We start from the raw sequence: 17,271 nt of genomic DNA on the forward strand, positions 1-17,271 counted from the left end.
GACTTAGATAATTCTTCTCTGGAACAGAATTCCTAAAGTTGAGTCGAGTTAATAGTAAGCAGGAATATACTTTTGTATCTACCACTGTTCTCAGATTAATGAAGGAATGTATCGTAGAATCGCGGTTACCATATCTGACAGTAACACAGAGCTCGTTGCGCAGGGGTGTAACTTTGTCCCGGCAGTAAATTCGCGAAATTCTGACATTTCGGAGCCCGTAACTTCAGCTTGGTGAAACTCAGAAAAATCATTGCTTGATGAATAGAAAAATATCTCAGCGGTAAAACAAGCCATAGATTATGCATGTGTGCCTTCCATGATGGAAATAGCATAAGGAAATTGATGGTCAAACGTGGACTGAAGTTTTTGCAAGTTACTTATCATGTCTCTTGTACAGTATGATGGACAGGGTACTATGGCAAAACGGGTCTTGGGAGTAATCTGAGGTAATTTGGTCACTCATTTTGATTTTTTGTCCTTTAGATTATTGCCTTTTTTCAACATCAAGCTCTCGTTGAGCACCTGTGGTTTTTACTGTACTGTTATGGCTTCCCTCAGTAATCATTTGTATTTCTTTCTCTCCTATATATATTCAGTGAATTGATAATTGATAAAATTTGGTTCACATGCTAAATGTAATGTGAATTGCCATGGCAATTACATTCTGTTTTAAGGAAGCTACGGTACCTTAATACAGTCCTATGACCAAGTGAAACATGCTTTTACAGGAACTGTATTTCATATAGGCTCCTTGCTCATTGCAGCTTCCTGTGAAGTCCACAATGGTGGGTGTGAACGGAGATGCACAGACATCAAGAATGGTACGATTTGTTCATGCCCTAAAGGTTACAAACTCCATCAGGATGGCAGAAGTTGTCTCGGTAATTACATACTTTGATGCTTTAAACATTATTATCTTCAAATTCCATATATATTTATTTTATTTTTTGCCAGCAAAAAGAAAGCTCTCAAGACAAAGAATGAAGCTTTCAAATATATGCTAAATAACCTGGTTAACGTTTGAACTCTTTATTATAGCCTGTTATCTGTTACTAATTACTGTCAGTATCTCTCTTTTTTAGCATTTCCATGACTTGTTGCCTCCAGATTTAAAAAGCTCAGATTAATAGTTAGTAATTCCGTCTATACAGATAAGAAACTAGCAGTTAAAGAACATTTTAAAAGACTGAATGAGAATCATAGTGAACAGAAAGCAGAATGTTTGCAAGAAACAACAATGAGATCGAACGCTATGAAAACTTCAGGGCTTATGTGGTCATGGCAAATGCCTTCTCAAGAGTTTTGAAGTAAGACCAGATTTAGAATGACCAAATGCATGCATGAACTGAACAAAACTGTGGCTGAAATTGATGAAAGAAAGCTTGATTTCTTTGTAAATTATGTCATGTTTAGAATACATTATCTAAAAGAAGAGTTTTTATTGAGACTGTGTACTTTTCTATGCATAAATGACTATTTATTCACACACAAACACACACAATTAGCTAAGAACTAATCTACCTTGAGGCCGTCATACAAAGGAATTTATTTATTTTGGCTGCATCTCTGAAGCCACTAGATATATTGGGTTTGGAAGAAATAAATAGAGGGGGCATTTCTAATCTCAACTGGAATACTATTCCAGAGCAAAGTTCCAGAGTATTGGAAACTTTTTTAAAAATAATTCCTTATTTGGTTTGGAAATTTTATACTGTTTGGTAGACATGGATCGCAGGTGGGGGAGTATTGCCAGGTAGCCTATACTGGAATAATGATTGTAAATATTCAGGGGCACTATTATGGGATATCTGTTCATTAATTTGGCTTTTCTCAAACAGATTCGGTCTTTAATAGGTAATATTTTTAACTTACCAGCTAAAGTTTCCTAATAAATCAAAACAGGTGATTTAGATCATATAAATGAGACAGAAATCAGAAGTACAATGTCTCAAATCTAGATGGATAGACAATGGGAAATAAAACAAACTTTTCTTTAATATAGAAAAATGAATGAAATTGAAATCATACAGAAACTTGAAATAGATAGTTTCATTATTGAAAGCACAGACGAGATTATACACAGATAGGATTATAAGAGTAAAATGCTTTTTATATGCTCATGTTTGAAAGCTTGCTTGAAAAAGTAATTATAGTTTTTATGCATTTGTAAATGATACAAAAGTAGAACCAGAAGCTAAATCTAAAGAACTTTTTTTTATTCTTAAGTGAGACCTATGATCGTATAATATCAAATAAAAGAAAATAATCTCCCTGTATTTCAAATTGAACTTTACTTATGAGATTTTTTATTTTTTAAATGAGGCCAACAGACAAATCTGACATGTATTGATAACATTTGTGTAAGAATCGATTGAAGTAAGGAAACGGTGAACGTCTCTTTCCTGGAAAATATGAAATTAAGACAATTTTTCCTCACATAGTGTCCAACATAATATAAAATTTCAAAATGTTTCTCCCACTGAATTAAGTAAATCCAGCTGATCTTAAATGAAAGAGGCATTTAGGATATCTATACTAATCAAATTTGAAACAAATAATCTTCAGTTTTATGTGCATTGGATTTTCCAGACATGGATGAATGTGAGGTGGATAATGGTGGCTGCAGCCACAAGTGTGAGAACAATAATGGCAGCTATGAATGTATCTGTCCAAATGGGTACAAGGTGAAGGTTGACCAGAAGACATGTGAAGGTAACAATCCCCCCACCCCCACCCCCATCCCCTTCCCCACTCAGTATAAAGGAAAGACTTCATAAATGAATGAGTCTCGGAGTGTGTTATGGATTGAAGTACACTAAAGAAACTCTGCAGTGCTATATAGGATGATTATTGTCAAATCTGTTTATATATGAACCAGTAAGGAACTGAGCTCTGTGCTGCCTTATATATGAATCAGTCAGGAGCTGAACTCTGTGCTGCCATATATATGTTCCAATATAACCTGCTCATAAATTTTAAATCTGTTACCTGCCTACCTCCTTTCATGGTGACTAAAATTTAGCATAAAAATATAAATCTGTCAGTTGGCCTTTGGAAGTATGGGTTCAGTTTTGGACGACAAGCAGCGACTGTTTACTTTAAATACCACAATATTACATCCCATACTCAGGAAAGAACTGAAGGTATTGAAGATTCTTTGTGTTTGTCCAGTCAAGGTATTTTATTAAATGAAACCAAAGATGACATTTCCTGCAGACTACTAACCTACAGTGAGCCAAATCAAGGTGCAGGGGCCCAATAGAATCACATTTTCTATCCATCCGCTTATCCTTCATTATGTCTGCCCATTTGTTCACACTTCATGTAACCAACCAAGAACTGCAACCCTTACTTATGATTGGATGCCATTTAGCAGATGCATTGCCTATTACATGTAGATTAAAGTTTTCATCTTTTGTGGTCCAATTTTAACAGAGCTATTATCCTTTTCTCCAACATTTCAAAAAAAAAAACTCCACTGCAGCAAATTGTCGTATCTATTATATGCATAAACATGGATGTGCCTTTTTGTATTTTTTTCCCCCATCAACTCCCTTTGCAATAGAGTTATGGCCCTTGACAATTAAAAAATATCTTGATATGGGACATTACTTTTAACTGGCATAGCTCAAAAACTAAGTAAACATTCTCACTCAATTTGGCCTGAAAATGATATCATAGACCTAGGTGTGCCTTTTATGGACTTTGTCTTGTCAGTTTGTTTCTTTTGGATAGAGTTATGGGTCATATTAATAATTCACTTCATATCTCTACATGTTAAATTTGCTTGTAATAAGTAGAACTCAAGAATCATTCAGCATAATCTGGTGCAGTTTTGAGCCTTCTTTCAATGACCTAGGTGTGTCTTTTATGGGTTTTGTCTTGTCTCCTCCATTTGGGAAAGTGATATGATCTTTGCATGTACATCAGTTTTATATCTTTATGTGGGACATTGCCTCTATTGAAGAAGCTTCCTTAAAGGAATTGGATTTAACGCATTCCACATCATTATTTAGAGGAGTCAAGGGTCCTGAATGTTCATCATTTCCTAACTTTGGTTATCCCCCACACACTGTTTGAGGCTGTACGGAGCAAACTAATTATCAAAGCCCTATGCAATGCACCCATCACTAATAGCTATAGTTTTAATGAAATTTTTTATTGGTGATTAAAAATTGTTGCCAGATTTTATGATTGTTTATCCTACATTTTGAAGACAATGCTTTCCTTATGTTTGATGTTGCTTGGAACATGCAATACAAAATCTTGTGTCGGAGACATGTTTCTATTTTTAACCAGAATGTTATTAAGGCATAGCTTAATCTGTAAAAATTTAAACTGTAATGTTCAATATAAAAAATAAATGAAGCTTAAATGAACAATTTTTTCTGAAAGTTTTTGTAACTAAACATCATCAACGTTTAAACTATAATGGTTGAATTGTTGATAGAACTGGACAACACTAAAATTTAAAATATGTTTTGTCTTTTCAAATCAATAAATGCTTTGAAAAATTAAAAAGATATAGAGTTCCAGTACTTTTCATTTGTTAGTTAGTCTAAAATTTACTGGACCAGTCACACTTCAGTATTTTACAAAAAATATTAAAACATACAACTCCAGTGAGACTAACACACAAGCTCATTACTATACTATAGGTATGTAACAACTATAAAGTAAAAATCAATATTCATTCTAACATAATATAGGGATATCGTCTTACAAATATCAATATTTAATGGCACAGTTGTTTTACATCATAGACATCGATATTTAATGGCACAGTTGTTTTACATCATAGACATCGATATTTAATGGCACAGTTTTATTACATCATAGACATCAGTATTTAATGGCACAGTTGTATTACATCATAGACATCGGTATTTAATGGCACAGTTGTATTACATCATAGACATCGATATTTAATGGCACAGTTGTATTACATCACAGACATCGATATTTAATGGCACAGTTTTATTACATCATAGACATCGATATTTAATGGCACAGTTTTATTACATCATAGACATCATTATTTAATGGCAGAGTTGTATTACATCAAAGACATCATTATTTAATGGCAGAGTTGTATTACATCATAGACATCAGTATTTAATGGCACAGTTGTATTATATCATAGACATCAGTATTTAATGGCACAGTTGTATTATATCATAGACATCATTATTTAATGGCAGAGTTGTATTACATCATAGACATCAGTATTTAATGGCAGAGTTGTATTATATCATAGACATCATTATTTAATGGCAGAGTTGTATTACATCATAGACATCAGTATTTAATGGCACATTTGTATTATATCATAGACATCAGTATTTAATGGCACAGTTGTATTATATCATAGACATCATTATTTAATGGCACAGTTGTATTACATCATAGACATCATTATTTAATGGCACAGTTGTATTATATCATAGACATCAGTATTTAATGGCACAGTTGTTTTACATCATAGACATCATTATTTAATGGCACAGTTGTATTACATCATATACATCATTATTTAATGGCAGAGTTGTATTATATCATAGACATAAGTATTTAATGGCACAGTTGTATTATATCATAGACATCAGTATTTAATGGCAGAGTTGTATTACATCATAGACATCATTATTTAATGGCAGAGTTGTATTACATCATAGACATCGATATTTAATGGCACAGTTTTATTACATCATAGACATCAGTATTTAATGGCAGAGTTGTATTACATCATAGACATCGATATTTAATGGCACAGTTTTATTACATCATAGACATCAGTATTTAATGGCAGAGTTGTATTACATCATAGACATCATTATTTAATGGCACAGTTTTATTACATCATAGACATCGATATTTAATGGCAGAGTTGTATTACATCATAGACATCATTATTTAATGGCAGAGTTGTATTACATCATAGACATTATTTAATGGCACATTTGTATTACATCATAGACATCAGTATTTAATGGCACAGTTTTATTACATCATAGACATCATTATTTAATGGCACAGTTTTATTACATCATAGACATCGATATTTAATGGCACAGTTGTATTACATCATATACATCAGTATTTAATGGCACAGTTGTATTACATCATATACATCAGTATTTAATGGCACAGTTGTATTACGTCATAGACATCAATATTCTGCTAAGCTGCTATCTGTTTGAGGAGCGATTGTTACACAGTTGGTAGAGCTTCTGACTCGTACTCAAAGGAAATGGTTTCGATAGACTTCCAGGTCATTCAGAGTCAGCTGTTTTGGAATGTTTTTGGGAAATGCACTTAGCTCCAATTTCATCATCATAATATAACCATTAATGGGCCAAAAGCAGCATTTAAAACAGCCAACCTATAAAACAACCAACCTATAAATATTGCTGAAATTGACATAAATGTCACAATTGTAGCATTGACAAATTATCAGCCTACTTAATTTAGATGAATATAACTGCTGCAGCTGCTTTACTTTGAGCAGATAGAAGATAAAAAAACATAACGTACCTGTATAAATCTAAATTTTTTATAATTTACTTGTACAGTGTGTTAATAACTATGCCAAAATAGCCTCTGGCATTTAGAATTATAATGATGTCAGCTGAAATGTTCCTTCACATATTTCCATAATCCCTTTACCAAGTCAACTTTTGTTTAAAATATAGCATCAATGCATGTACCCCTTCCCTAAACACCTCTCCTGGGTTCATCAGTCCCTCAGAGGGGTCATAGGGTCAGTAATTATATAGGGTACACATTTTGGTTATATTTATCCAGCAATTATATGCCAGTAACCCTTACCGGATTCACTTCATATTTAGTATATGATATTGTATTATGATTTCCAATCTCTCAGTACCACTCTTGTCCCTCTATTCTACATTTTGTGGGACCATGGAGTCAAGAATTATATGGACACTTTTTGGTTACAGATTTTGCTTATCATTAATTTAAATAGTTATGTTTTCATAACCTCCTACTCACCTGACTTAATATTTGGTCTCTTATGTAGCATCATATATCCCCCATCTCTCCGTACTGCATCGATTTCCGAGTTCTTCTGCTTACTGACATTAACAAGGTCAAGATTTATATTAGGGCATCATATATCCCCCTTCTCTCAGTACTACATTAATTTCCGAGTTCTTTCGCTTGCTGACATTAACAAGGTCAAGATTTATATTAGGGCATCATATATCCCCCTTCTCTCAGTACTACATTAATTTCCGAGTTCTTCTGCTGGCTGACATTAACAAGGTAAAGATTTATATTAGGGCATCATATATCCCCCTTCTCTCAGTACTACATTAATTTCCGAGTTCTTTCGCTGGCTGACATTAACAAGGTCAAGATTTATATTAGGGCATCATATATCCCGCTTCTCTCAGTACTACATCGATTTCCGAGTTCTTCTGTTGGCTGACATTAACAAGGTCAAGATTTATATTAGGGCATCATATATTCCCCTTCTCTCAGTACTACATCGATTTCTGAGTTCTTCTGCTGGCTGACATTAACAAGGTCAAGATTTATATTAGGACATCATATATCCCCCTTCTCTCAGTACTACATCGATTTCCGAGTTCTTCCGCTGGCTGACATTAACAAGGTCAAGATTTATATTAAGGCATCATATATCCCCTTTCTCTCAGTACTACATCGATTTCCGAGGTCTTCTGCTGGCTGACATTAACAAGGTAAAGATTTATATTAGGGCATCATATATCCCCCTTCTCTCAGTACTACATCGATTTCCGAGTTCTTCCGCTGGCTGACATTAACAAGGTCAAGATTTATATTAAGGCATCATATATCCCCTTTCTCTCAGTACTACATCGATTTCCGAGTTCTTCCGCTGGCTGACATTAACAAGGTAAAGATTTATATTAGGGCATCATATATCCCCCTTCTCTCAGTACTACATCGATTTCCGAGTTCTTCTGTTGGCTGACATTAACAAGGTAAAGATTTATAATAGGGCATCATATATTCCCCTTCTCTCAGTACTACATTGATATCCGAGTTCTTCCACTGGCTGACATTAACAAGGTCAAGATTTAAATTAGGGAATCATATATCCCCCTTCTCTCAGTACTACATTGATTTCCAAGTTCTTCTGCTGGCTGACATTAACAAGGTAAAGATTTATATTAGGGCATCATATATCCCCCTTCTCTCAGTACTACATCAATTTCCGAGTTCTTCCGCTGGCTGACATTAACAAGGTCAAGATTTATATTAGGGCATCATATATCCCCCTTCTTTCAGTACTACATCGATTTCCGAGTTTGTCCACTGGCTGACATTAACAAGGTCAAGATTTATATTAGGGCATCATATATCCCCCTTCTCTCAGTACATCAATTTCCGAGTTCTTCCGCTGGCTGACATTAACAAGGTCAAGATTTATATTAGGGCATCATATATCCTCCTTCTCTCAGTACTACATCAATTTCCGAGTTCTTCCTCTGGCTGACATTAACAAGGTCAAGATTTATATTAGGGCATCATATATCCCCCTTCTCTCAGTACTACATTGATTTCCAAGTTCTTCTGTTGGTTGACATTAACAAGGTAAAGATTTATATTAGGGCATCATATATCCCCTTTCTCTCAGTACTACATCGATTTCCGAGTTCTTCCGCTGGCTGACATTAACAAGGTCAATATTTATATTAGGGCATCATATATCCCCCTTTCTGTCAGTACTACATTGATTTCTGAGTTCTTTTGCTGGCTGATATTAACAAAGTCAAGATTTATATTACAGACTTTTTGTGTTCATGGTTTTGGATAAATGTGTTTTTCTCACTTATTTCTTCAATAATGCATGAATATATCCACTTCAAATTTGGTATATGTTATCACCATAGACTCAAAATTTTCTCTAGTACCACTCCATAGACCCACATTCCTCCAGTACCACTCCATAGACCCACATACCACCAGTACCACTCCTGCATCTAGATTCTGCAGTTGTTTCTACAGACATATTTGCTGATCCATGGACCAAACCACTTCCTTTTTGGAACATCAACACGTGCATATCACATGGATTTTACCATTCCTGCCTCTGGGTCATATCTATAAGTTGGGTCATAAGGCAAAGAAACATATGCAGACCACTCTTTTGGCTGAAGGTTTTAATTAAAATATTTTTATCATTTGTGGTGAGAATGTAATGCCACACATGTTCCCGCACTCTTACCACTCCTGACACACCTGGATCAAATTGCTGGATGGATTATGGTTTTAACATCTAGAACACTTTTAAGTTTTTATTTCATCTCATACGATTTTAATAGACATTGACCCAGTATATCTAAATTTGGAAGATTATCGGATCTTAAACTTTTCTTTCACAAAATAATGCTGACATAATTTGCTTACGTCTATTGGGTCCAGAGGTTAATATGTAGGGTAGTGTTGGTTTATTTTTGTAACAAATAATATTGCACTAACTGTTTACCTAATTCATTTCATATTTGGGATTTTGTATGGTTCAACATTTCATTTCTCTTTAAATCTCTACTTTGAGATGTGTGTAATTTTTTTAAAAAAAGATTCCATATCTGTAATTGTCATTAACTGATTAAGAGATTGGGAACTACATGTAGTTGCATCATACTGAAGGTGGATGTTTTCCAGTTCTTTGTCATGGTTACCATCTATCATAACAGAAATATTTGCACGTGGTATGATAAATCTCAAATCCTGCCAAACAGGGAAACAGTGGACTTGGGTCTATTAGTTTATGGTGGTTGGTATTCTGAACGTTCTTACAGACTGCGAACTCACTACAGTTTAGGCTTTAGCTGAAATACCAATATTTTTTGCTGTACCTGCCTACAATCTTAACTTTCTCAGTTTATTGTCCATAATGCCTTATTTGGTCATATTTGTCCTACCCAAATCAGGTAACCACAAAGCTCTGTGTATCATAAAAATGTTACAGTTGTTCAGTTATCTCGTCCGTAAGAAATAGTGATACATTTCACAATTATTCTACCCATAATTTGTTTACCATTGCACTGTTAGCATTTCCTTTTACCTTCATATCAAATGAAACAAAGAAACCACCTGGTAAAATCAGCAAATTTGGTACTAGCTTTTGGAATTGCTATCTGTAATGTTGGATCAGATTTAACGTTACTCACTGTGTCTGTGATACAATGATATGTTTGATGGGGTATTTAACACTTTGCGGTATGACTTCTCCTGCTTGTGAGGTGATTTCTATTTGCTGTACATTTATTATACTGAAAATTCAGTTAGCTATAAAAAAAAATGTTGCTCTACAACAATGTCTGATTCAGTCATTGCTTCAGTTGAAGTTATACAGAGCAGGATTTAAGAAACTTTTATGTAATAAATACACTTACACTTTTATGTAATAAATACACCCATTTTAAGTACCATGAATATGCTCATATTTTATTTGAAAATCAGAAGGTTGGTAGAAATTATTGCATTTAGGTTGTCTTGCTGTTTTAGTGTTGTCTTTTTTCAGGATTCATAGATCCATCAGTGTTTATGAGTAGATCCATACAAAGCAAAAGCTTCTCCAGGTTGTTTATAGTTCCGAGTTGGCAGACATTGTTCTTTCAATCTTTCAGTCGAGTAATTCATTGTCTCCACTCTTTTAATTCTTTGAATGATTTGTAATGTCTAAGGTCTTCATCATCAGTTCTGGAAGCAATTACAATGTAACTTGAACATAACCATGCTTTGTGTAATGGCTAGACCGTACGCTTTGGCTGCTCCAATTTATTACTGCTGCGGCCATTTTGTTGTATTAAAGAGTAAAAAATTTTGAAACTGATTATGGCTGTCATCTTATCGGGACTGTCTGTCTCGATTACCTCTTATATTAGAACATTATATATTTATCCATTTTCAGATGTCTGTACACCTGTATTGATCGACAGAAACTTTTAAAAGGTAAAGGAAATAAAACATCCCTATTACCACCAACATCAGGAACTCCAGCATAAAAATAAACCTTTATGCACTCTTAAGCTTCAATACAAATTTAAAAACAATGTATGTAAACAACCGTAGTGAGTGTTATATTAACACTGATCATTTTTTCATATTGAATACTTGTATAAACATCAAAAGTTTGAAAAGATTTTTATCTAAATGCCGTCATTTAAAAAAAAAAAAACAGTTTATATCCCCCACTATCGATGTTTGGAAATAGTATTTATTACTATGAACAGTAAAAGTTATAATTCTTCTTCAGTTTTAAATTCTAATTAGTATCTTCTCTGACCTTTGTCAAACAGAACCACTATAGAAAAAGTAAGAGATGCAAATGAATGCAAACATATTTACCTTCAAGATTTCCCTTACTCAAGATTTTCCTGACTCGGAGCTAAGTATATATACCTTCAAGATTTCCCTGACTCAAGTTTTCCCTGACTTGGAACAAAGCATATATACCTTCAAGATTTCCCTGACTTGGAACAAAGCATATATACCTTCAAGATTTCCCTGACTTGAAACAAGGCATATATACATTTGAGATTTACCTGACCCAGGATTTCTCTGACTTGGAACAAAGCATATATACCTTCAATATTTCCCTGAATCAAGATTTCCCTGACTCAGAATAAAGCATATATACCTTCAAGATTTCCCTGACTCAAGATTTCCCTGAATCAGAACAAAGTATATATACCTTCAAGATTTCCCCAACTCAAGATTTCCCTGAATCGGAACAAAGTATATATACCTTCAAGATTTCCCCAACTCAAGATTTCCCTGACTTGGGTAACAAAGCATTTATACCTTCAAGATTTCCCTGAATCGGAACATAGTATATATACCTTCAAGATTTCCCTGACTCAGAACAAAGCATATATACCTTCAAGATTTTCCTGAATCGGAACAATGCATATATACCTTCGGTATTTCCCTAACTCAAGTTTTCCCTGATTAGGAACAAAGCATATATACCTTCAATATTTCCCTGACTCAGAACAATGTAAAAATCAAACAAGAATATGCATATAGTCATTAGACTTTTTCATGAAATATTGTTTTGTTATTATCTATTTCATTTTTAATTTGTCCATTCCTACACCCTTTTTGTGACTAATTAAATTCATTCCCATGTTCAATTCAGTTTTGAGCATTTCTATATTTTTTAATATTTTGTATTTTGGTTCTAATCGTATCAATGCTACTAATAATACAACACCTTATTTTCCTATTTCGATTTTGAATGCCCCCATCTGTCTAATTTGTCAATGCTACATTCTATTAGATCAATATTGCTAACCTCTTTATGTTTAATGTATTATTTTGCATCACGTCATCATGTAATATGTTGCAAAAAAAACGGTAAAGTAACATATAATATCACTTAGATCGGCAATAAACAAAGCTTATGTTTTCTTCATTACTTTTTTTATCATGCTTTGATATACATTGATTTTGTTTTTGAAGTCCTTCATCTGTTTGGTTAGTATTGTGAAATCAGTGTTCTTTTGCTACTGTAATACAACTAAGTATTAAGAGTTACACTGGTGTTGATTCAGTACTTTTTGTCTGAAACTGTTAATTATCTTGACCTTTCATTTTGATCGGTTTCATTATTCAGATTTCTTTGTGACTGTTCCAGTTTAGATTGTAATTTGTATCAGTCTTCCTGGAATGTTGTGTATCTTCTCTTCTAAAACATCTTTTTTTCCATTTATCTTTGTTTCAGTTGATTGTAAATGTTCAGGCTAAAGTCATTGTTAATTGTTTGACACACCATAAACATATATCTCCTGTTTTTTGCCTCAATGCTTAAATATAGAACAAAGTCACGAGGTACTCTAAGAGATTCATCACTTTATTATATACTGAATACAAGAAACATGTTAAAAAACATTACCATTAAAACTGATTACTTTTCAGCCTTCCTAATTTATACTGATATTCAGTCTGTACCCCTCTTCAATTGTATATAATGATTATTAAGATAATATGAAAAATAATCTCCCAAAATACATGTTAGCACTCGAGACCATTATTGTTAGACACTGAATGAAGATGAATGTATAACTTTTAGGGTTTCTGAAAACCAATGAACTGCATCAGATGCATTAGGTACTGTATACCTCTCATGTTATTGAATCCTAAGAACACTAAGAATTTAGCAATGGTGTTGTTAATGTATGTGTGTAATTCTTTTTAAGTGTGATTTTCAATTTTGAGTTGTGTTTTAGACGTTTAACATCAATAATTTCTTCATTGTCACAATTTGCAGTCATTCCATCTCTGGCTTTGTTCATTTAATATTGAAGTTGTAAAACCATCAGTATTTAAGACAGCCATTCTTCTGATCTTTCAGTGATGTAGCAAAAAGATTGTGATTTTCTCCCACCATGAAGCATGTTTTTTTTCAACCCATATCCTCACAGAAAAGACTTTGTTTCTTTGGAACAATTCACCTGGTGTTTTTTCATAACACCTCACTTGCTGTGACGACTTTATGCCTTCTTTGTGAAAACAATTATGAACTTCCTGTTCATTGTATTGCTCTTTCAATTAATTCCCTTCCTCCTGAAAGTTTCTTTCAGTTCCACTATTTCCAGCTTTGTCGAATCACATTATGTTGTCTTACTGTATTGCTTAATTTCTTCTTGAATATGTTTTGTATTACTTGTTGATGATTAAAAAAACCTCTTTAAATTAGGTATCGTTGTCACATATTGCCTTACATAACATGCTGTCAATACCATTCAACTTTTGATTGTACAAGTTTCTATTTCATCGTGTTATAAAACTATGCTGTAGATACATTTTTCTTAAAAGCTTTTGCAACAAAAGATGTCAAATGCTGCACTACACTCCAAAAAACTAAAACAAACAACGACCCGGTAACTACTACCCAGTCCAGCTGATGCTATACCCGTTCAACCTGAAGTTGTCGATGTTTTGATTTGTATTGTTGTAGATGTTTTGATTTGTACTGTTGTAGATGTTTTGATTTGTATTTTTGTATATGTTTTGATTTGTATTGTTGTAGATGTTTTGTAGATGTTTTGATTTTGTACTGTTGTAGATGTTTTGATTTGTATTTCTGTAGATGTTTTAATTTGTATGGTTATATTTAAGGTTTTACCTTCTGTACACTTTCTTTGTGATATGAAATTTGCTCTTTGGCTTGCATTTCAAAATACAGTTACAGTCCTTTGGTGTCATAAAACTTATTCTGCTTTGTGAAATGTTACGGTCATCATTGCCAAATTTAAGTTGTAGGTATTAAAGACGCATACTGACTTATTTGTGGGACATTGAGTTTCAGAGTAGAAAAGGTTCATCTTGCTAAATGTTGCATTATATAACTTTAAGACTAGAGACATTGGTACTGGAGTGAGTTTTACTGTCATTGTACCCACCACTCAAAATCTTGCCATTACTCTAAGGCCAACAAAATCAGCACAATGCCTGCATGAATACAGCTACTTAAAGACCAATTTATGAATGTACATTGAGCATCCTACAATGCTGTCATTAATTGTCCATTGAAGACATTGTTTATGTATGCCTTTTTACGTTTCTCATATGTGCAAGTTTTTTATTAACCTGTTTTAATATCCCTTGATAAAGTTAGAAAGGTAGCACATTTTACAAATTGTTTTGCATTTTAAAATTATGTTTCACTGATTGTTAATTTAGAATTACTAGATGTCTCAGTTCTCAAGTAACCAAACAGATTAGTCCATACTTTTGATCTTGTTTCATCTTTGCCTGCTTATGCCCAAGTCACATCTGTTGGTCAGCAGTGAGTGTTATGGTATCCCTTAATTACCAAAGGTAAAGTGTCATTTAACAATTTCCCTTCACTAGCCATATCTCTTCAGAATTTTGTTGTTGGAACATTTTTAATTGCCAAGTGTATATCATCTTCCTTTGCTGACTTTACTTGTATTGCCCATACTTATATATATATATATATATATATATATATATATATATATAAAATTATTGTATTTTTCATAAGTTTGCGTATAAAATAATTACATCGGCCAAAAGTCTTGCAACAGACTGCTAATAGAGATCATTCAGTGGGGAATATGTTTCTTGCTTGTATGATGTGTATGCATTTTCTTTTTGTCCCATTGAATTTGTTCCTACATTTGATTGATACTGGTGTAGCACCTTGACTGAAAAATAGTAGTAAAACTGTTATAAATAATTTTCTTTGTTGGTCATTTTAAAAAAATAGCTGCATTTTAAGAATTCTTTATGCTTAATAAAATGCCATTACGTATGGTCAATAAGTCACAGGACATGCATCATAAAACATTTACCTTAATAAAATGCCATTATGTATGGTCAGTAAGTCACAGGACATGCATCATAAAACATTTACCTTAATAAAATGCCATTATGTATGGTCAATAAGTCACAGGACATGCATCATAAAACATTTACCTTAATAAAATGCCATTACGTATGGTCAGTAAGTCACAGGACATGCATCATAAAACATTTACCTTAATAAAATGCCATTACGTATGGTCAGTAAGTCACAGGACATGCATCATAAAACATTTACCTTTTTTCAGGCCGCAGACACATATCATCATGTCCCACCCAGCCACATTATCCTGATACCAGGCCGATCAGTCCTAACACTAACCTTAACTGACCTGAGCACACTTTTATCCCGTCCAAATGTGTAGGCATTATCCAGAGATACCAATATTGTTGCTTTCATCTTTCATGTTAAACTCATGAAATATCTCAATCTACTCTCTGAATTGAAAACAAGTTAGCTCTGTCCCATTATTTATGATGTGTACAAATTGCTGAATTATTATGTCAAATGATTATGTCAAATTATTATTTTGAACTTGAAAGTTCTAATAGTCTGGCTGGTATGGTAATATTTTTATACCCACTTGTGACTGGTCCAGTAATTATTTAGTTTGTTGATAAATTATGAGTACATGTATTTAAAGATAAATTTCTTGAAATTTCATGATGCATTTTTATTTATTTAAAAAGATCTTACTATTTTAAATGAAAATGTGTTCCAGATCTTTTAATGTATCAGCTACTAACTAAATAAATTTTGTTTCATTCTCTTTAGATCTCAATGAGTGTGAATTGAACACCACATGTGACCATTTATGCGTCAATACTCCTGGAAGCTATTTCTGCAGCTGTTACGAAGGATATGATAAATATGGACTTACACATTGTGCAGGTGAATAAAGTTTTACTTCAACATGAGATGAATTTAACATTCTCACTTCACTTTTAATTACATGTAGATCAAGCAAATAATAATAATAATATTAATAATAATAATAATTGTTTTTAGATTTAATTGCTTCCATTGTCAATAGTAATAATAATAATAATAATAATAATAGTTTTTAGATTTAATTGTTTCCATTATCTATAATAATAATAATAATAATAATAATAATAATAATTGCTTTAAATTAAATTGCTTTCTTTGTCCAAAAGGTAATTTAAACTTTAACAGAATGTTTGAAAATCTGATAATTTATTTCTGATTGCTTTTCAGACCGAGATGAATGTTCTATGAACAATGGTGGATGCCAGCATGACTGTGTAAATACAGAAGGGAACTATTACTGTGCTTGTCCACAAGGAAAAAGATTACACCGCAATAAGAAAGACTGTGTAGGTAAGACGTCATTACTTTGGCCTGCATTTATTGTCTGTTTTTGTTGTAACGAAATATTCTTTGCATCAGATATATACAAACACATTAACGAATCTTGGTCAAATGTAGAAATAGTTTTTCTACTAATATCTTCCTGTCACCAATGTTTGATTATCAGTAACCCCTTCCTTCAGTAGGCATTATCCATTCATTGATTATGAATCTTCAAGCATGAACTGTAACCTGTTGAGGCATTTTAGTTTTTATGATTTAGGAAAAAAAATTTTTTATGAGAGTTGCATGTTAGATTTTTTATTTAATTGATACAACACTAATTAATGAGGGGATATTCTTTTTTTCCTGTATTTTACTTTTAAAAAATAATTGCAGTTATGTTCCTAGTATTGCCTTCAAAAGCCCACCGGGTAATTGAGAATATTGATTTAATTTGTTCAAAGGGAAAAATCTATAAATTGACAGAATATAACTGTTATTTGTCATCTCAAACTTCTACAGCCACCCTGCTTTACTTGGAAATCCATGATCACTTGCGCTAATGGAAATTATTTGTATTAAAAATGTTAAATGACAAGTTATGCCTC

At 33.0% G+C, this 17,271-nt stretch overlaps 1 protein-coding gene across 4 annotated transcripts in view; it reads left to right on the forward strand.

Annotated features, from left to right (window-relative positions):
* LOC149784952 (signal peptide, CUB and EGF-like domain-containing protein 1) overlaps positions 1–17,271 on the forward strand; it is a 297,834-nt gene that overhangs the window by 251,903 nt on the left and 28,660 nt on the right. For 3 of the 4 annotated variants that reach the window (XM_089978604.1, XM_089978603.1, XM_089978607.1), the window contains 4 exons: positions 747–881; positions 2,590–2,712; positions 16,124–16,240; positions 16,568–16,690. In XM_089978604.1, coding sequence (XP_089834730.1) covers positions 747–881; positions 2,590–2,712; positions 16,124–16,240; positions 16,568–16,690 — 498 coding nt within the window. The remainder of the gene's footprint in view (positions 1–746; positions 882–2,589; positions 2,713–16,123; positions 16,241–16,567; positions 16,691–17,271) is intronic. The other variant, XM_089978606.1, reaches the window with a different exon arrangement.

The sequence above is a fragment of the Sinohyriopsis cumingii genome, chromosome 13, assembly GCF_028554795.1.
Source record: "Sinohyriopsis cumingii isolate HCF-2022 chromosome 13, ASM2855479v2, whole genome shotgun sequence".
NCBI lineage: Eukaryota > Metazoa > Mollusca > Bivalvia > Unionida > Unionidae > Sinohyriopsis > Sinohyriopsis cumingii.